Source organism: Pipra filicauda, unplaced genomic scaffold (genome assembly GCF_003945595.2).
Source record: "Pipra filicauda isolate LSUMZ 115617 unplaced genomic scaffold, ASM394559v2 scaffold127_size2900866_pilon, whole genome shotgun sequence".
NCBI classification, from domain to species: domain Eukaryota; kingdom Metazoa; phylum Chordata; class Aves; order Passeriformes; family Pipridae; genus Pipra; species Pipra filicauda.
Window position 1 is genome coordinate 1,856,604 of NW_024103740.1, and position 20,875 is coordinate 1,877,478.

Genomic DNA, 20,875 nt, shown 5'->3' on the forward strand with positions numbered 1-20,875 from the left:
CAACCCTCAGTATTCTATGATTTTATGATGCACTGCAGTTCTTAGGAGTATTTGCAGTGTCCTGCAGCAGCGCTGCTGTGGCACAACCAGACGTGTCTGATACAATCAGCCAGCCCCCGGCTTCGTCCATGTATACAGTTCTCACCACAAAAAAAAAAAAAAAAAAAAAAACTCACCAATAGAAAAAGCAGGCATTTCCATCATCTTCAACCCGTCACATTCATCATCTTCCAGCCAGTCTTTCCAATGCCAGCTCCCAGATCAGTCTGCCCTGGCATCTTTTCTCGCATCCCATAGGGCCTGCAGAGGTGCCGTTCCCTCATGTTAAGTGTTGCTCCGTAACTTGGAGGGGCAGAGGGAAAGGTGAGTGTTGCTGGGTGCCCTCACACCCAGAAATACCAGAGATGGGCCATCACACTGCACAGAGAGGACAGCGTGGGGCCCAGCCACCTGCTCGCACCCTCCTTGCTGGGCAGCCAGGCCTTGTGAAACACCATGTACAATCAGAAACAATGTGTGTGTGTACATATACATGTATATATTTATAAATTTGGTTGTTAAAATCTGAGGCCTGGTGCCTGATGCAGAGGGTGGCAATGGCAGTAGCTCAGTCCCACCTCTCATACCTCACCTGAGCTACAGCCAGCCGATTGTTTTGTTTGCTGCAATGGGATCAGTCTTCCTTTACTGAAATTCTCTCAGCAGATGCACAGAACATTAAATGCCCAAGCTAACTCCAAAGTACCTTTAAGAGGAGCAGTGTAGTTGCTCTGTGCACTTAGAATAGACACAAAGTTTGCATGTCCAGCCTCCACCCTTTCATCATATCTAATATGCATTTATTATGCTATTAATAAAAAATTAGCCTGATGAATGGCAACATTGCTCTAATCAGCTATGCATTTAAGTACATGCAGTAGTTGTACATAATATCTGTATTTCCAATAAACTTCTCTAACTAAAATGTATACTCATAACCATTTTCCACTAAAGGAAAAAGTGCATGTTGTAATTTGAGACTGCGTTAAGAAACATGGGTGGCATCTTAAACTTTTTTCCTAGTCCAATTCTTTAATGCACAAAGTGTAATAAAGTGTAGGTGTCTGCTAATTTTAGGAAAAGCTTGCCAAAAAAAAAAAAAAAAAAAAGGAAAGGGAAAAAAAAGAAAGCAAAGAAACCTTTGAAGTACTTGAGTGTACTAAAACAGCATGTCTAATGTATCAGGCACAGAACACACTGATGAATAATTGAAGCAAATTAACCTTCAAGTCTACAGCATTCAGAAAAACAAGAGCTTTAACTTCTCCAATCCTCTCTCGTATTTCTGAAGGAATACTTTTATATGGTGCTTCTCATTCAGATATCCCCAAGCAGTTTGATTTTACCAGTGCTGTTTATGGACAGCACTAAAGTGTCACCAATGCTTTTATAGATCTCTCATTCACTCTTCCTTGGAAAAGTAGCTCCCTGCCTCTGATTGATGTACAATTTATATGAGTCTGGAGTCTTTTACAGATACTTGAAAAATTAGACAAAATATTACTATTTAAATAGACTAATCCTTGAAGGCAAAACTAATAGCTACAAAGCAAAACCAGACCGTGAAATCCCTACAAAGTACAAAAATAACTGTACAGATCTGTTGTAGTTTCATTTTCAGTTACACTGACACTGCCATTAACCTACCAACACCACTAAAGACTCCAGTTTAACACATCCCAGCAACCTGTTTGGCAGAGCTGTGCTCACATCCTGGCTTTACAGAAGGGGAACAGGAAGAGAGGCAAACAAGCAGACGGATTTTCAAAGAGTTAGGAGCATCTCAACCACAAGCCTGTATAACTGGGAGGGGGTAACAAAACTGCTGAGCATACGTGGAATTTGGCTTTGAGAAATTACTTCATAGTATGATCCCTTGGTTATCATTTACTGCAGGTGAGTGGCACACAAAAAAACTGCCATCAGCTGAACTGCTTGACTTCTACAGCTTCAACTGATTTGTATGTATTTAGAGATGTGATTCCAGATCAGCATTACCCTAGGTGTGCCTCACTGCAGAGAAAGGTAAACATAGCAGTTTTACTGAAAATAAATGAAGTATCCTTATGTCTTTATAAGAGACACATCTTTTAAGAGAATGTAACTAATGCAGTCTTACTTACTATGCAAGCGGCATGCACAGAATCTGGATTTTCGGTGTCACCAAGACTGTACTAACCTGCCATACTGTCAACATTTCCAAGAAAAATGCACCAGCACACAAAAGCAGACCCACTAACTCCTGCACATCTGAGCTGTCTCCTTTACATTAGCTATGCAAATTAAATCTCTGGAGAATCCTGCCTTAATTTGGGGTTTGGTTTGTATTTGTTTGTATCAGGCACTTCATTCTTCCCTGTAATTTTCACAACCACACGCAGTTTTGCATAAAAGGAAATTAAAAATACATATTCTTTTTTGTTTGTTTGTTTAAACTTTATTAAATTACGCAGTAAGAACCCATCTCCACACAAGTGTTTCATTTCTGGATTGCAGAGGTATAATACATGAGCCACAGGTGAGTGCATTACCCCTCCCTTCCCCCCAGCTTCCAAGAAACAAAACAGCAGGTACAACACACTCCTGTTTCTACGGTTCTCCAACAGATTGTTCGTAAGGTTATTTTTAAACTGGAGAAAAATGAAAAGGACCAACAGTGTCAAGTGTCTTGTTCTGCATATGAATGTTCTTCACTGCAACATTCCAACACCTTTCCTTGCGATGCGACGGGCGCAGAGGGGCAGGAAGCAGCGGCAGTGGAATGCATTTGCACGGGTACTGTTAGATGCAAAGCCTGTGACTTCCCTAGAGGTAATCAGGCAATCAGAGTGCAAGGAAGGCCATGTGACTGTTGAAAACTCTTACACTTCAAAGTGCATGTCCACGAAAAATTGGCAACAGAGGAGAAAGTGAATTCTAAGACCTACTGCGGAGGCAGAGCAGTTAGCATAGTGCAAATACTGAAAGGAACACAAGTTTGCCTGGCATTCATTATGTTATCCGAAAATTACCAGCCAAGCTTCATACTCAGATGAACTGCTGCAAACCCATTCAATTAAATTAATTTTATACCAGTAGTGGGCTTGGCTCAAATCCTTTAGTACTTGGATTTTAACAGAAAAATGCTGTATTTAAAGTGTGTTTTTACTCTGAAAAGTGACTAAAATGGCATAAAGGATCTTCCCCCATTTTGCAGGAACTGCGCATAATGAACTGATGAAGTTTACAGAAAAGAATTTTTTAATACATAACTACACAAATTTATCTGGGTTGAGAATGCCAGTGTGCATTTCTGCTTTAGATATCAGCACCAGTATGATTCTGTAGTTGTAATTGAATTCTGTGGGGTTTATTTGCTCTAAGAAAAGGAAGTTGCCTTTTCCTAAAGGTGTCCCACTTAAAAAAAGAAGCAAGAAGTCTTTTAGACAACCAGCAGACAAGCAGGACCTCGATCCAAGTAAGATGATGCCATTTTTAGAGAGACTTTTCTGACCATAATCACACTTTGAAAACTGATTAAAAAAAACCTTGGTGGAAGATTCCCTACGGATGCATTACTGAACAACCATCTATAGAAGTAATATGGCAAAGGAAAACTACTTTGCAGAAATCTTTACAGATCTAGCTGAAAAAAAATTGGAGAGTCCTTCATTTCTTGGATTATACGTATACCCCTGTGACGTGAAGCAATAGAATTTACAAGTGTAAACTAAAAGAATTAGGAAAGTGAAGTAAAAAGCATATCACTCTACCTCCATCAGAACATCACTTTATTGTTTATCTGTCATCAACAATGTAAAACTCTACTAGATACTCTATCCTGGTTTTTAAAAAGGTAAAGATTACATTGGTTTAGCTACGTCGTACGAAAGAAACTACAGCAATCACAGTAGAATGAGATTGGAGGGACAATTTGAATTACAAAAAAGTGTACAGTGCAAGCAGAGGGAAGTGCACATTAAATCAAATGCCTGTAGAATTCATTACTTTTAAATGCACAGTGACAATTTTGAGGAACTGTACATAATAGAATCACAAAAATGACTTTAAAATAACCAAAATTACATTTTGCACTTGACCATCCAACTCATAAGTAATCATTGATGTTCTATATTTTCAGTGCTTTTGGAAAAATTGTTTACCAAACAAAATTCAAGTTGTTAATTTGACTAAACTGTGAAGTAGAAGGATTGAAATAAAGAGTATATTGGAAGTACACCTAACCTACAAGAATAAGCCAAGAGGGGTGGATGCAAGGAGAGGCTGGAAGGCAGGAGAGAAAGGAAAGAGGAAAGGGAGAAGAGAACAAAGGCTTTTTCTTCTATCTCAGAAGTTCTTCCAATGCAGCGTATATCTGATGTACAGCTCTTTGCTTTCAGTCCATTTCTGAAGTTTACATTTTGTAGCCTTTTCCCGTACTAACTGGTCGACTCAACCAGCACTGCTGCCACATAACAAGAGTAACAAGAATCTGAATGCATCAAATCTGCCCTTGCTGTGATTTCTTCATGGCCCCATTTTTCTGTTTTTCTTTGAACAGGGTTCGGTGTTTCCTGAATTGTTCACAGGGTCAGATGGAATTGAGTTCCAAATCACTCTGCGGTTTGTAGCATCCTGATTTCTTTCTGCAGCTGACCCCCAGACACGTTTGCAGTTCTTCCGTAGCAGAAAGACAAACCGTGTTGCTCAAGCGGTGAGCTTTCACCCTTGACCGTGGGGGTTGCAGACCATTGTGTTTAGCGTATCCCTGAGTGCAGCTATCCTGCAGGATTCACTTCCCAGTGCACCGAGATTTCCTAGGTTTCCTCAGATTAAGCCCCAGTATGCATCACCACCGACTGTGGTGCGGCTACGGATGCCTGAGGCCGAGTTGATTCTGGTGGATGTCTGACCTCGCTGAACCAGACCGATCTGCTGTCTCCCTACTCATACCCAGGCAGTCCAACCTTCATACAGCTGAGCCAAGTTATCTAGATTAGTTGCTTCCTTAATCACAAAGTCAACCTATTAAAAAGGTCAAACAAGTAATTAAAAATAAGATAAAATTGTAAAGGTGTTTAAGTGATCTTAGAATTTACTGTTGAATGTCACCTGCAAATGTTTCAGTGGAAGAAAAATTATTGTAACTGTAAACATAACTTTGCACAGTCCACATAAGAAACAGGAATTTACTCTGCAGGGGCAAAAAAAGGTCATACGATCTCAATCATAGCCCCTGTCTGGAAAATAGCCACAACATTCTTAAATTGATATGAACAACTGGGTCCCCTGACTCCACTTCCCAGAGACAGGAGCGTGGCTGTGTTATCTCAGCAAACACAGACAAGTTCTGTCCTTGGACAGCTGTACAGATCTCGTGTTCTCCTTGCCTATCAACAGCTGTGGAACAAATGTTAGCTTACTGAAAGACAAAAGGCAGTTCTATCCAATTCATGACTTTACATAAACCTCCCATATAGAAAACAAAGGCACATGACAGGAAAATAAAAAAATGAATGCAACAATACAAGGCAGCAGCAAACCTGATTTGCACTGGAATATGTCCCACACCCCAAAAGGAACTTGAAGGCACACTTCAGCACACACACATCCTTACTACCACATATTTAAAGCAAGGACCAGCATTGGAATTTTATTATTTTCCACTCACCTGTTCAGCCACAGACATTCTCCTGTTGGGATCCACATCTCGGCCCTCTAACTTGGCTTTGACCCGCTTCCACACGCTAACTGCGTATGAATTCCTTTCCTGCACAGCTAAAGGCACAAAATAAAGTTAATCCAATTTTACATTCCTGCACAGAAAACCACCAAGGCATTTTAGGTTTTTTTGTTGCTGTCAGTGGTGGGATTTTTTTGGTTAGCTTTTTCTGTTTATTTCTTTTAAGGCCTGTATTTACCTTTTCCTGTTTTAGGGTCCCTGGCTGTCTTTTTGGGACTACAAGCAACACTTTTGCCAGTTCCTGGGACTGTGCTTGGAGGAGTATCTGCTGATGTTGCAAGGTTTTTCTGAATTAGCTTTCTTGCATTCTGTGACATCACCTCTGGCTGAGTTTTCTGCCCTGTATTGCTACGTACAGCTGGAAAGAAAATTTAAAAGTGCTTAAAGTCTTCAAAATAATAATATATTATAGAGGCAAGAAAAAGCACAATTAAATGTGTAACAAATGCAATTATCACTCCTTCAGAACAAATGCATTTTAAATTTGCATTTTAAACTCTGTGCCAGTTTTCAATCTTAGCATTTTCTAATTTCTTTCACTTCATAAACAAGAAGTTTTATTCCACTGCAAAACATTTGTTTACATTAAGCTAATTTCCATGGGCTCTCAACCTCTGTCATTTGTAGGGCAGTTATAAAATGCAATCCTTTTTCTTGATAGAAGTTATAAACCTGCACCTAGTCCCAATATTGACAGTAGAATAATTCTTTAAATAGAAAGGATTTCTCATGAGAAATGCTATTCATGTTTTTAACTGTAATGAAAATTTTGCAGACATGAATGTTTTTGTAGGGTTTCCAAATTAATTCCAAAGTTATCATATATTTTAATACTAATTTAACAGAAACTACAGTTCAGCTGATACATATGACAGTGCTTTCCATGTGTTCTAGGTGTTGTGGGGTGAAACCAGATCTCAAAGGCTATGATCAAGCAGTCATTCAGTATTGTACGATGTATTACTTAAATTTTATGGGGTTTTATAATCTTATAGAAGTTGTCCGTATTTCATAATTTAGTAAGAGCTAAGATCCCCTCTCTAATATCAATTCCTTGTGGTTTCATGTTTGCACTTGTTCAAGTATTACCTGCAGCAAAGGTTGGCTGATATGTAGGAGCAGAAGTTGGGCTTGAGCATTCATTTGATGTATCCGTGACTAAGGGTGATGCAAAACCCACCAGATTATTGTAGACACTAGAAAACATAATGAAATTGATAAATATTCATGCAACTACTTATTGAAAACTCAAAAAGAAAATTAAGTCAAATTTTGCAAAAAGATTTCTGCTTTCCAAGACAACCATGAAGTAGGTGCCTCGTGATGTGTTTCTGCTACATGAAAGCAGACAAGCCAAAATGCCTTTTCTCACTTCAGACAAGATGACTTCCTTACCTTTGGCTCTGTGTTTTTAGTTCTTTCAAGGTGGGAGTTATTTCCTGCAGCATTTCAACATGTTCCTGACTGCGGACTTGACCCATAACCTGAACTAATGTAAACAGAACTGTCTGAATATTATCTTGCCACGATTTATATTCGCCCAAGAACTGCCTAACACTATTCTCATAGGGAACATCTTCACCATCTGCCAAAGCTGCTTCTTCATCCTGTAACAAAGATGTGCAAAAAGGTTAACTGCTATATTTTGGCTGAGAATAAAGTTGAGCATCTCTTAGCCCTTTCAGCCCCTCAGTCTGTCATTTGACTACTAATAACCATAATGTTCAGTAGTTACATTTCAAGAAGGTAAATTTAAAAATGGTAAAACGTTTTACTGATTGATTAAAAACCAAGAGAATTTATAAACAAAGTATTTCAACTGCCAATAGAGAGAAAAGGTTCAATTCAACCAAAGCCTGCTTAGCCTAACGTTAGAAAGTTTTATGAATTCTTAAGAGATAAAATTAACTCTATGTCTTGAACCCCATATGCATGAACACATTTCACTATTTCTAGATACTTTAAAAAGCACATAGCTGCAAGTGTTATCTTTCTTAAACTGTATTGACATGAGTTTGAGGAATAAATTTAAGGATGTTTCAGGCATACCTTTGCCATAGCTTTCAGTAGATGTTTGACATCTCCAAGTTGTCTGTTATGACCCGTAAGCACAGTTTTAATACTATCCACCAGATTCTGAATTGTTTCACAAACTGTTTCTATTTGCTGTTCTCTTTCTGTTTGTACTGTTCTCTGGGTAGATATTTCCTGGGTCAACTGCTTGTGAGCTGAGTGAAGCCATTCAGAGCTGCCAATAGGATGTTCAAGACCAGTGCCCTAAAAATAACAGAAACATTTTATCTGTATCCAGAGATAAAATTCAATTACTGTGTAGATGCCACTGCAAAGTGTTTATCAGCTGACAGCACAAACCCTGTGATCCACACCCCACTTGAAGAGACACAAAACACTGACTTAGAATGGAACACAAAACTGAGAACTCCTTACAGGGATTCTATAATGTTTAAGTTTTGCTTTGACCTTTGCTTACCACTCTCTGGAGCAGACGAAGCTCCAGGTCAGACACTGAGCTGTTGAACTGTGATGCAAAGGAGCACATTTGTTGACAGCGTTTGAGAAGTTCAAATAATGCAGCATCAAGATTTAAGGCTTCTGCTGTTCTAGTACGTAAACTTTCAAAATGAATGATATTACTGCAAAGGAAAGTGACCTGAAAAATCAAAGCAAGAGTGAGATAAATTATTCCAATTCAACTGCCTATTATACAAGCTGCATTTTTTTTCACATCCTTAGAAGTGAGAATTTTAAACACACAGATACTGCTCTGTTACAGTAGCTGTATCATCTCAGGGTCATCCAACCCTGCAGCAATTCTCACAGACATTATTCATATTGCTTTTCAAGAGGGATTCCCAGAAGTATTTGGTTATCTACGTTTGGCCTTTAGAGGCAGAGCAGAAAAATATCTTCTACATAAATCTCAAGTAGGAAATGAAGAGTGAATACACTTAGAATCAGTAGTACTGTACTTATCTATAATACCTGACTTGCTCTTTGACTTTCTTTAAGTACAAGGTTTCTTCTTTCAGCAATAGTGGCATCAAAATCTTGCAAGACTGGTGCCAGTGCAGGATTAGCACCTCCTGCCCATTTTAAACGCTGCTCAATACTTGCTTCAAGTGCTGCTAGTTTCTCCTGCATTGGGGAAGAAAAAGAAATCCAAACCCCACTTGTATATACATATATACAATCCATACTGATATATATCATTCCAAGTCTAGCTTAAAAAAAAAAAATGTATATATAACACATTTTTATGCCCATATATGTAAAATACTGTGATCTTCATGATTGACAGGTGTTAATTTATGCTGTTTAAAGGTTTATTTTCAGTACACATCACAATTGAGTTTGATTGTTATAAAAAGTAACCAGTCTAGATCTCAATGTGCCATTAAAAAAAAAAAAGCAAAAGTAAGCACATTTTTAGGCTAAGAATTATATAAAATCATGGGAGTCCTCAATTATTTTGCAAATAATTAAAAAAATTATTACAAATAGTAGCTTTATAACTAAAAAGGGAAATTAAAATTCAGGAAGCTAAGCATTATTTATTTTAAACAATTAAACATTCTATAATACTGACACCAAGAAAAGCTAAAAAGCTGAGCCAAGCCACAGTACACAAACCTTAACACACAGAATAATTTTGCCCAGATCTACAAAGGAAGCTTCTGACACTTAGCTAGTAAAATTATTTACTATCATTGTAGTAAATTCTAAGGCAGACAAAGAATAGGACCATGAGCACCCTTCAGAAAGAAAGGCACCTTAACAGATTTGTATTTTTCCTCAAAGAGATTTACTGATATTCCAGAGAAAATGTTTTTGATTAGACAGCAAAATCAAACACTGTGACAGATATATCAGACATAATGAAAGAGATCTATTAAACACCCCGACATTTGTGCACAACAGCAAGATAGATACCATAGTTTGAAAGTGGCAGATGATTTTGAAGTTTGTGTTAGAATCACATTTCAATATTCGGGTGAACAAACCTCCCCAAAACAGTCGTACCTGTACTGTTGCAATCGAAGCTTCAATCTGACTGAGCGTGTGAAGTTTCTTTTTCATGCTGGCTAAAATTGCAGAACGAGGTGGAGGAGTGACAGAAATAGCTTGTGGGCGACTGATGAGGAGATCTTCGTGCTGCCACTTTAAGAAGGTAACAGCAACACTCAGTTATCAGCACAAAATACTTTGCTTCATAAGCAGCAATTCTAGTGCTCTGGTACATTTTATGAGTAAGGGCATTTAAAAGGGCTGCATGTCAGATGATACCAGCATGGCTGGTATCTAAGTCATTAGAGAGAGTTAAATTATACAAGTAGTTGTAAGTTATGTTCTGCTGGCTTGGATGTTCGTACCATTAAACAGTCACTAAGTTACTAAAAGTGATTTACACACATTTTTTTGATCTGAAGGAAAAGCCATCAATATTCAGAAACAATTCATTTGTCATGCATTATTAACTGACAACGGAGAAAGCCTTGTCCCTTAACCTACAAATCACTATAAAAACAAGATCACTGACACTACAGTACAACTGGATACCCAGTGTACAGTTCAAGGTACACAGTGGCATTTATCTAAGGCCTCAGAAGAGCATTTTTCAGGATTGATAATGCTATTTATATTTTTTGATGAGGCAAACAGTGGAGCAAGGACACAGCTAATGCATTAAAACTTTGAAGGAAAGATACAAGACGACATTCAGCAATGCATGCTGTTTTAAGCAGTCTTCTCCCTTAAAGCCATAATCTGTTTGGAAAACAGAGGGAGAATGGGACAGCATTGCTAGTAAGAAAGCCAGTGAATGACCTATTTTCTAAGAAATGACTTAATGGCTATTGAAAAAAAAATTACACATATTGACTCAAAAATAATTTATACATTGCCAGATTTGCTTCTTATGAAGCAGCTAGTCTTCAAAAGGAGGTAGGTCTAACACTTTTTTTCCATGTATATTTACAGCATAATTTAAAACCAAAATAGAGGCCATTAAAATACTCTAGAACTTATGCAACAAAATATAAGGTTTTGTTGAGCTCAGACACCCTAACTCACTCTCACTTTCCACAGACACAATTCAGAAACAAACAGCCCTGGGCTGTGACCTTACCTGGAACATGGCAATGTGCAGCTGCACTCTCTGCAGACTGGTCTTGCAAGAAGAAATACTGGTCTCAAGTCTGCGCACCAGGTCGTGCTTCTTCCACGCGGTGTCGTAGGAGCTCGCCAGAACTGTCGCCCTGTTCATCACCAACTGGGAGAACTTCCCAATCTGGATATTGTGCTCCACAGCTTTCTTGCACAGGTCATCCACAGAAACTTTGCTTTCTGCTCCAAAGTCTTTAGCCTCTACCTGAGCAATGATATCGACACCCAAAGCGCTGATGAAACTGCACAAAGTCAGTCCCAAAGCTTGATTTGGAAGGCCAATTAAAAGCTGCCTCACAAAGTCTGCTGTAAAAGCCTTAATTGGTTTGGCCATTTGATCTTCACTAAAACAAGAGTTCCTGTAAAGGGCTTTCACATTGACAATTTGAACAGGTCCATTTACTGCATTCTGGTCTTCAAGTGAACTGATTCCTTTCAAAGGAAAGAAATAGTATTTTTGTTATAAAAAAATATTTGAAGCACCTAGAAAAATATTACTCGACTTATAAACACAGATTACAGGAATTTATTTCGAATTCCTGCATCCTTGACATATATGAAGGGTTAAGTTACAGTAAAAGTGCCCATTTTATGTTCTTCTGAACAGGATGAGAAGTGGATAAAGCCATACTGAATATTTGGTAACATTTACTTACCTGACAGTGTTTTAGAAAAGGTACCACAGAGCCTGAAAAATTCTTTAATTGTTTGCAGTCTCTTCAGAAAGAAAATTTCCTCTAGAACTTGCCGATTATTGTCATCATCAAAGAAGTTCACTTGGGTGCTGCGGGCTTCCCTAATTATGTCAATCTTACGCCAAGCAAGAGGTATCTCCATCTTGTTTAGCTGAGCAATATAAAGGAAATAAATTAGGTTTGCTTTTACAAAAGCTTCCTATTTTTGACTCAAAGAGTACTCTAAAAAGAACAGATCCGTACCTTTTCAATCAATAAACCAAATGCAGTTTCCACTTGAGCAAACATTCCATCAAAAGCTACCAAAAGCATCTGACCAGCTGACATTTTGGGAGTTTCATCAACTGAACCATTTCTCGGCTGAATCAGTTCACCATACTGAGCATGAAGGACTCTTAAAAGAAAAAAAAAAATAAAAAGGAAGTTTACATGGTTTTGCTTAGTCTCCAGTAAACAGGATTTTTTTTAAGCTGATTGATCCCACAGATAGAACAGATTGGAATTAAGATGCACATGCACAAGGTGAAATTTTTGCAGGCTTTTCCCACCCTCCCTGCCCTGTTTCCACATGAATCCCAATGCTGGTCTTGAGAACAGCTAAGGATACCATATAAGACAAGATCGTATTAGAGGACCACCTACAAAGCTATAAATAATATAGCTATATATTTTATAATAGCCTTAAAATACAGGTAGAAGATACAGACTCTATTTCCTATGAGCATGTTAAAGTTATGAATAGCTAGAGAGGCACATATCACCTTTCCTTCCTTGTAAACCAAGCACTGGTTATAAAACATGCACATACATAACTGACAGGAGTGTGGGGTAAAACGGTGGAGGGTGAGGTCTCAGGGTATGGCTGAGACAGTTTAACAGCTGGGTGCTCCTGAAGGGTGGTCTCATCCCCTCCTTCCCTCATGTCACTTTTGACCCTCAACTAACAGGCTGAGCAGGCTTGCCAATTAGTAAACCAGGAAGAAAACTAATCTAAGAGAAACAAGGTAAATTGTTTTCAGTGGGTACAGCCTTGGCTGTACTGCTGATGGAGCCACCACAACTGGCTCAAAGGAAGCTTTGGAATTGGCTCAGTTGTGTACCAAGCACTTCCCCAGAAAGGCACTGTCCCACATTACAAGATGCACAAGTCTTTTTGTTTGTCTGGGGTTGCGTTTGTTTGCATTTTGGTTTTTTAATCAAGTCACTGACTTATTATGCAAAAGCTGCTCATCAAACCTCCTGACGAGGAGTGCCATGGTTACAAGCTCTCCCTTCTATAGGTTCCTCCCACAAAGTAATGAACCAGCTCCTATTTTTAGCATCCTTTAACCTTAAATATAAAATCACAGCAACATATTTTGGAACAAGGTGACTACCATAACTCAGCTTTAAGCAGATGTAAGTGTAAATTGCCATAGCTCCCTGTTTCTGTGTATCCATGTGGATAAACACACAAACTCAGAGGAAAACAGTGCACTCCAGACACTGCACTTTGCTTAATGGTATTCTTGGGAAAAAAAGCCTATATATATATATCAAACAATAAATTTACACAAACTAATGTTCTGCAGTCTTCATTCTCTCACACATGAACTAAAAGAAAAAAAAAAAAGGAGATTTACCTTGCAACATCAATGTAATGAGTATGTGTTTCTTCCTCTAGACCCATAGCAGCATTTCGTAAGTAGGCTTGAAGAGATTCAACCAGTGTTTGCAAAGGGACTCCATCAGTTGTTTGCTCTATAAGATTATCCAATTCATGGAGCATACTTTCTAAAGTATACTCTCCTTTCATTAAGCACCTGAGTGCTTCAGGAAAAATGATTTGTCGGAAGTTTGAGTTCAATTCCTGTTGGGGAATAAATATGAAACCATAAGAAATTTTCCTCCCTCAGGAAGTATCATATGCAACATTTTTGTCATTTTAGTATTACACCACCCTGCAGCAGGCATTATCTAAAACATAATATGATGCTGGTCAGCCAAGAGTCAGAAGTCTGCTTTTTAACTTTAAAGAAATCAGGAATACATTAGACCCTGTACAAACCCAAAGGCTTGACATTTGTAGCAATGTAGCAACAACTATCTCCACAGCACCAGCTGCAGTACCTTACAGCAATCCTCAGCAGAGGCTTGGTGGCACATAGATCATTTTGTAAATCAATTTCAGCAAACTATGCAGCTTTTCTTTTCCATTACATAACTATGAGTGAATTAAATTATTTACTGAATTTATGATTCGCTAAACTCATTGGAGTAGGCAAGGGAAAAGAATTAGAAATTTGCCAGGTAGTGATAATTTTGCTGGGGTCCTACTAACACCACAGGAATCAATGCAGGGAAGGAAAACAGTACTTCAAATGACATAGAGCAATTTCCCCCAAGTAGAATGCACCAGAGGGATAAAAGCAGATAGAGAAAGAACCAACACGCTCTGCCTCCAAAATGAGACAAAATACAACAAAAAGACTGGTTATCTTGACTGCTCAGGGAGCTGCACCTTAGATAAGAGCTCACATGAGGGACAGCAATGTGTGGGTGAAAGATCTCCACTGCAATGCGATGAAACTGCCATGCATGTTTCTGGAACAGTTCTGAAATGTCACTACTTCGAAGACGGAAGAAACAAAGTGATGAAAATCCCAATGCACTTACACAGCTTGGTAGGAGAATACTTTTCAAATACAACACATTGGAACCAAAAGCCTTAAAAAGCTATTTACATCAGCCACAGTTTATAAGTCACATCAATCTTCAGCAGATATTTTACTCAAGCTGCCATTGATGGGTTTTTTTGTTTGTTTCATTAACATGCAAACATTTCTAAAACAGAAAATTAAAAATGCCTTTTTCTCCTTCCCAATCTTGGAGATAGGGGGCTGTACAACAGGTTTTCAGAATTTGTTTGAAACTACTTGTTTCAGGTGAAGATAATCACAGAATATTCTGAGTTGGAAGGGACCCACAAGGATCACCAAGTCCAACTCTTAAGTGAATGGCCCATACAGGGATCAAACCCACAACCCTGGTGTTATTAGCACCACGCTCTAATCAACTGAGCCAATCTCAGGGTTATAGTAGGTTTAACAGGAGCAGAAAACAGAAAAAAAACACAATTTGAACAGTTTGGGAGTTGTTCTGGACTGCCAGCAACAGAGCAAAAGAATGAAAACACAACATGAAGCTAGTTTGTCTATAAATCTGATACTAACTGCTTCCTCGTGGTTACTTACTTGACAGCAGTTTTTACAATATATCATGTATAGATCAAAACAGTTTCTTTCAAACAAATAAAAATGTAAACAGCAAAAGCAAATGCCTGTTCAGCTCAGCTCAATCAAGACTAAGATTTCAGAAAAAAAAATCATCAGCATCATAAACAAACATTTAGCCCTTTAAGGAAGAATCTATTAAAAATGGCTTAGCTGAAGTCTTGAATGTTGGGGGAAAAGATAACATAAAAGTATCACCTGAAGTGAGATATAGACTCCATTTGCCAAGTGAACAGCTTCTGATGCTTCAATGGGGTTTGGAATGTCCAAGTCCTGAGGTACAAGATGACACTGCTTCAGCAACTGCACAAGGCACGTAACATTCCCACTCATGCTGCAGAGCTCCTCCAAGAACCAGGCTCCGTCTCTTGAAGTCAAATCAACCAGCTGCTCTCCAGCACTCGATGCTGCACCTTCCATCATCAGATTTCGCCTAGATGAATCACGACACTTAGACAACATGCCTGCTGTTGCATTCTTCACATAATTACATCACTTGAATATTCCTTGTCTCACACAAGCTCACCAAGTTTCACAAGAGGGAACTCACCTTGTCAGCGCACACAGAGCGGAGATGATAACACTGGCCAAGCTCAGCGAGCCCTCCTCTCCGTTTTCGTGAAGGAAAACTTTTATGCACCGTTCGATTTCTTTGAGCTGCTCTTCACAAACAGGCACAGTGACTGCCTCCTGCTTCAGACGCTCCACCTGCCGGATCAGCCTGTTGTTGATATCGGCTGCATAGCGCTGCAGGGTCATTTCCGTGGCAGTTATGAACTGGCACATGCTCGGAGGGGGTTGAGGAGCATACTGCATTTCATACCTGCAAAGCAAAAGCAAAAGGACAAAATTTTCTTTTCTCAAGTACTAGCTAACTGCATTCTTCTCTGCAGATGGGAAAAATACTCTGTGTAAGACAAATACCCTCCTTGCAAAAGTATTTATTTTAATTAGAAAATTAGGATAATAGCTTGAAAATTTTTTTGAACAATGCACTATTCTGTTGACTTACTTCCTAAAGATATCCTGACAACGCTCTATTGTCATGTTACAAATGAGTTCTTCCATCCAGGTTTTCCACTGCTCTATTCGGTGCTTCTGAAACACAGCTTTTGGATACTGCAGAGCAACTGTTGCATAGTTGTGCAATTGTTCCAGACACCCACGTAACACGGATCTTCTCTGCTGGAGAAGAGCACCAACTTCTCCTTCCAGTTGTTCACACTGACTGATTAGATGTGCCTGGCCTGCATTTTGCAGAAATGCTGTTGCTGGGACATAACTTGGAGGACCTTTTAAGAAAGATGGTTAAAAATTTAGATGCATCTCTGAAGCACACACGTTTTATAGCATATAAACACTGAGCTCTAACACCTTTTCAAAAATATTCTTTTACTTGTGATAAAGGAAGCATGGAGAATTCATACTGAGAATTTTGAGCACAAGGTGAGAGAATCATCTCATGCCCAGAGTGAAGACCAGCACAGACAGACAAGTTCCTTCAGACAGCTTGGCACAGAAACCTTGAAGTACTCTAAATCACCCTCTGAAGAAGCCCCTTTCTTTTCATTTATTACATACAGGTCCTTGCCTTTAAGTTAGAGGATACTCATAATGCCTCCTTGATAATGAACTCTAGTTGTTTTCAAACCATTAAAACACGCTCACAAATACGGTTTTATACCTAGATCCATTTGTGTGCTAATTTCTTGAAGGAGACTTGCAAGTTGGGTTGCCTCTAAGTTACTGAAAGCAGTTTGGTAATGTGTTATCCACTGCTCAAACTCATTCAGCTTCACTTGGATTGCTTCCTGGACAGCTCTTTGTTGAGACTGCAACTGTGTGTGCTCAGAATACCTGAAATTATTGAAGCCACAGAATCAAGTAACTACGACAAGAAGAAAAGTACTTAATGCTATAGAAAACATAACCATATCAAACAATACAACTACTGGGTTGACCAGAAAATGAATATATTCTCACCAATTACATAAAAGTAACGTTACATTAATGTAACTGTTTCCCTACAATATAATTAATGCATGTGCATATTCATGCAATTCTGGACTCCTTCATCAATTTCAAATAGCCTTCAAAAATAACTTAGATGAAAAGATGTTTGTGCTATTGCAGTAGCTGCCTTATGTGGATTATTCTGATAGAACACCACATTCAGCACATTCTTTCTCTTGCCTTGAGGGTCAGCTTGGACTAGCACAGGTTACATTGATGGAGTATGAGGTGCAGGACATACATGAGATTATTCAGAAGGAAAATGGTTTCAGTAGTTCTTCTTACAATAAGCAGGTCACTCCTTGTACAGAACAGCTTTTACCCAGCTATTCACCTCTCTCATATATACACATTTCTAACATGTAACCCATAAGTACATTACTAAAACACCAACTGTATTGAACTGTGAGACTCCTGCCAGAATTCCTGGCTCCTCTGTACCTGTGCTGAAGCGTGTGGGAGGGATGATCCACTCCTTCTGCACCTTCCAGAAATTCTATCTCTTCCAGTAGTTTTCCTTGCAACTTTTCTACATCTGTCAACTGCTCTTGCAGGTTCAGATACTCTTCTAAGCTACTGTCCAATTTTGGCAGCACAGCAAGCATTTCATCCCTGTTCTTAAACCAGTTAACCTGTAAACAAAACACAGATATTACAGAACTGCACTTAAATCAAGCAGGTAAGAGAAAGTAGGATATGGCAGCACTTAATCCTTCTGTGAATGCTGTTCATCTAGGACTGCTTCCAGTGCTACAAGTGCTAAATCTTCACAGACGTTCTTTATTTAGACTGCTCTCTAAACCTCTATTTTTATTCCCCTAGCCCAGATGCAGCCAAAACATCAAAACATGTTTTACAATTAAGCATGCAGAAATTGAAAATTAAATACTTGCAAGTTTAATATAAATACTTCCCTTAATAGAAACTCAATTTAGCTCAATAATATTTCTAATAAATGACCATATGTCCCACCATCCCCCAAATGCAAATAAATGAAATTAAAGCACAGGCCTAGTTTGGTTTTAAAGTAGAAAATAAATGTAGTAAATGCACCTTTATCTCCGCCACCCTCGAAGAGAAGAGACTGCGTGTAATATCTCTTTCCATTTCCCTTTTGCTCTGTTTGTTTTCAGCCTGCTGGCCACCACCACCATAGACAGCTCCAGCAAATCCTGCTTCACCTCCAGCTGTCCAGTCAACCAGTGGATCATAAACAAAAGCTTCAAGCAACGTGAGCAAAGTCTCTCTCCCACGGCGCATGATATGAAGGACCTGCGTCACATTTTAAACACTCATTCTGATTCTGCAATTATCCTCATAGAACAGTGGAAATTTAGATGCAAGATACTGTCCTTGAGTAGGTACAGAAATCTGTAACATATCCTTAACCGCTACAGAGGCAGGAAGAACACCACAGTATGTACAAATGCAGCTAAGCCTGCAGGAACGTCACCAAAATTCAAGACTGCATTCTAACCTTCCACACTAACTCTATACATCAGCTACAGACACTTGAAGAAGAAAACTCTCCCTTGCTCAGAGCATTTTTCTTTTTAAAAATATATCTCGTTATAAAGGATGAGTCTCAAAGAGGGTAAGCAAAACATCACAAAGAAAAGATCCAGGAAAAATATAACATTTTATATCTAGAGCTAGAAGTTTCCCCTTTCCCCCTAAATCATAGCTGTACCACTACTCGAATGTGTGACATGCAACTATCTGACATTCTCATGTTTCTTAAATACCTATCATAGGATATATCTAAAATAAGTCCAATAAAAATCACAGCAGAAAAGGTGAAGGCTTTATAAACCAGCAGCAGAATATTTAATAGAAAAGTTTTAACACAGTATTTGGCAAGTGATAGCCCTTAGTTTTCAAGTTTCCTAACGTACCTGTTCACAAGAAAGCCTGAAAACCCCTTCTACTCCTGTAACTCCAAGTGCTGTTTCAATATTGTGCGTCATCCGGAACGGAACCTTCTCCGGAACCCGAAGGCTCTTCCCTTTAAGATAAAAATTTAAGTTGTTTCTTTTAATGAGCAAGAAGGGAAACCTTTTATTTGAATAACATAGAGCATTTTTTAAATTACCTTTTTCAAAGCAAACATTATAATCTATGTGGACAACTTCTCCTGTAGTCATATCTATAAGAACATTATCCAGATGTCTGTCTCCAAGACCAATGATGTAGCCAACCATGGACATAACTGCAGTGGATCTTGCATACGACTTTAAAGAGAGTTTCAGGAAAAAATTATTTGTGGGAATCCTCTGCCAACACATTGGACTGACTACCATCTTAAAACAGTATTTTAAGTGTAAGTGTAAGACAAATCAAACCCAACTTATTCCAAGCAGTTTTCTATTTGTTGTTTGATGATATCTTACAAGAGTTTTCATGTCTTAGGCTGATAATTCTAGTACAATAATGTAGAGTTAATTAGGTCTATACCCACTTTTTAATTCCAGATGGTACAACTGCCAACATTTCCTGTTACATCCAACATTAGCAGTGCTAGCTCTCCAAACTCACAAGTATCACTGCTTGCACACATCTTGGTCATTTGTTGCCCCTCATCCCATTAAAATCACAGCCTCTCAAAGGTAAAATACAGTTGTCATAACTCACCTGTGTAACTCTCCACCATTCATCTGGTGTGGTACATGATGACCAGAGCTCCTTAGCAAGGAGATTTGGGGGAGTTGCTTCCATCAGTTCTTCCAGAACAGCCCTCATGACATTCAAGGGCCAGTCACGACGTGACACGTCAAGACTAAGCCCGACTGCCTTTAAAGCAGGTCCGATTTTACTGTAGTAAAGTTCACTGGGTCTAGGCACTATTCCAGGATTCTGAGGACTCTGGTAAGAGTCCTGAGCCTAGAAGAGGTAAAAAGAGTAATTTATGTATTGCAACTCATTATCACACAAAAGTATCCCAAATTCGGTTTTGGCGAGAATGAAATATGAAATCAATGTCTCTACTGAGGATGATTTTTACAGCTCAAGAGAATTCTTTCCAAATTCAATAGTTCAAGTCTTTGTAAAATCAAAACACATTGTTTTGGCCTAACTCTACTCTTACCAGAGTAAATCCCAAAAATATAACTGTAAATTCGGTATTTAAAATGAAACGAGGAGGAGAAAACAAGACATGGAACTAAAATAATTTTAACCAAGGATAATTCTATTTGTAGAGAACAATTCTCTTTGAATTACTATGCCAGAACAGCATATTCATGTTACACACTGTAATTATATATAAAGACAATTACATATAAAGTCAATTTCCTTGACTTCTGGTGAAATCTCAAGAGATACAAACACACAGAACCATTCTGCATTATGATGAACAAAACACAATCCTTTTAAGACTACGCGATTTAGAACTGCAAAGCAATCAAAATAGATGTTCCCCTTCTGACTTGATCTACTTATCATAAAAACACAGTAGCTACCTTTTGTGCTTGCAAAGCAGCTTCACGCTGTTGCCAGCGCTTGTAGAGACCAAACAAAGGTGTAGCTCCATCCACCCACTGGATCAGGCCTGACCTTGTTCCCAGAGGTGTCACAGAGTAGTGCCTTGCATGGAACCTTGGTGTCTCTTGGCGGTTAATAGTAGCAAACATGGTGTTCACGATTGATAAGAACTGCATGATTCTTTCATCTAGATGCAAGTCTTCCAAGCCTGCAACAAATTTGTTTAAAATTTAGTTTCTTCCAGAGGAAAAAAAAAAAAACACAATCTTCTCCTAGAGCCCAAAATTCAGCATTTTTTAAGCTACTTTATTTCAGACTATGAATATCTTTATAAATTATGTAGATTAAGCATGAGTTGTTAAGCCTGAATCTAAATATTTACATGGCATTTACCTACTAGAATCACCAGGTTATGCCAGCCCACTCTGTCAGAGGTACACACAATAGTTACTAACATAACAAACAGATCT

The 20,875-nt window shown here is 38.6% G+C and overlaps 1 protein-coding gene across 1 annotated transcript in view; it reads right to left on the reverse strand.

The window, feature by feature from the left end:
- Positions 1 to 3,256: 3,256 nt before the first annotated feature.
- SMG1 (SMG1 nonsense mediated mRNA decay associated PI3K related kinase) overlaps positions 3,257 to 20,875 on the reverse strand; it is a 64,977-nt gene continuing 47,358 nt past the window's right edge. The window contains exons 41-63 of the mRNA XM_027743935.2: positions 20,384 to 20,613; positions 19,557 to 19,805; positions 19,018 to 19,156; positions 18,821 to 18,930; positions 17,979 to 18,197; positions 17,367 to 17,557; positions 16,597 to 16,769; positions 15,925 to 16,204; positions 15,463 to 15,735; positions 15,111 to 15,345; positions 13,263 to 13,489; positions 11,884 to 12,034; positions 11,602 to 11,791; positions 10,908 to 11,377; positions 9,803 to 9,940; positions 8,765 to 8,917; positions 8,253 to 8,432; positions 7,811 to 8,038; positions 7,157 to 7,368; positions 6,851 to 6,957; positions 5,940 to 6,119; positions 5,690 to 5,796; positions 3,257 to 5,043 (exon numbers count right to left, since the gene is read on the reverse strand). Coding sequence (XP_027599736.1) covers positions 4,966 to 5,043; positions 5,690 to 5,796; positions 5,940 to 6,119; positions 6,851 to 6,957; positions 7,157 to 7,368; positions 7,811 to 8,038; positions 8,253 to 8,432; positions 8,765 to 8,917; positions 9,803 to 9,940; positions 10,908 to 11,377; positions 11,602 to 11,791; positions 11,884 to 12,034; positions 13,263 to 13,489; positions 15,111 to 15,345; positions 15,463 to 15,735; positions 15,925 to 16,204; positions 16,597 to 16,769; positions 17,367 to 17,557; positions 17,979 to 18,197; positions 18,821 to 18,930; positions 19,018 to 19,156; positions 19,557 to 19,805; positions 20,384 to 20,613 — 4,520 coding nt within the window. The 3' untranslated portion in view covers positions 3,257 to 4,965. The remainder of the gene's footprint in view (positions 5,044 to 5,689; positions 5,797 to 5,939; positions 6,120 to 6,850; positions 6,958 to 7,156; positions 7,369 to 7,810; positions 8,039 to 8,252; positions 8,433 to 8,764; positions 8,918 to 9,802; positions 9,941 to 10,907; positions 11,378 to 11,601; positions 11,792 to 11,883; positions 12,035 to 13,262; positions 13,490 to 15,110; positions 15,346 to 15,462; positions 15,736 to 15,924; positions 16,205 to 16,596; positions 16,770 to 17,366; positions 17,558 to 17,978; positions 18,198 to 18,820; positions 18,931 to 19,017; positions 19,157 to 19,556; positions 19,806 to 20,383; positions 20,614 to 20,875) is intronic.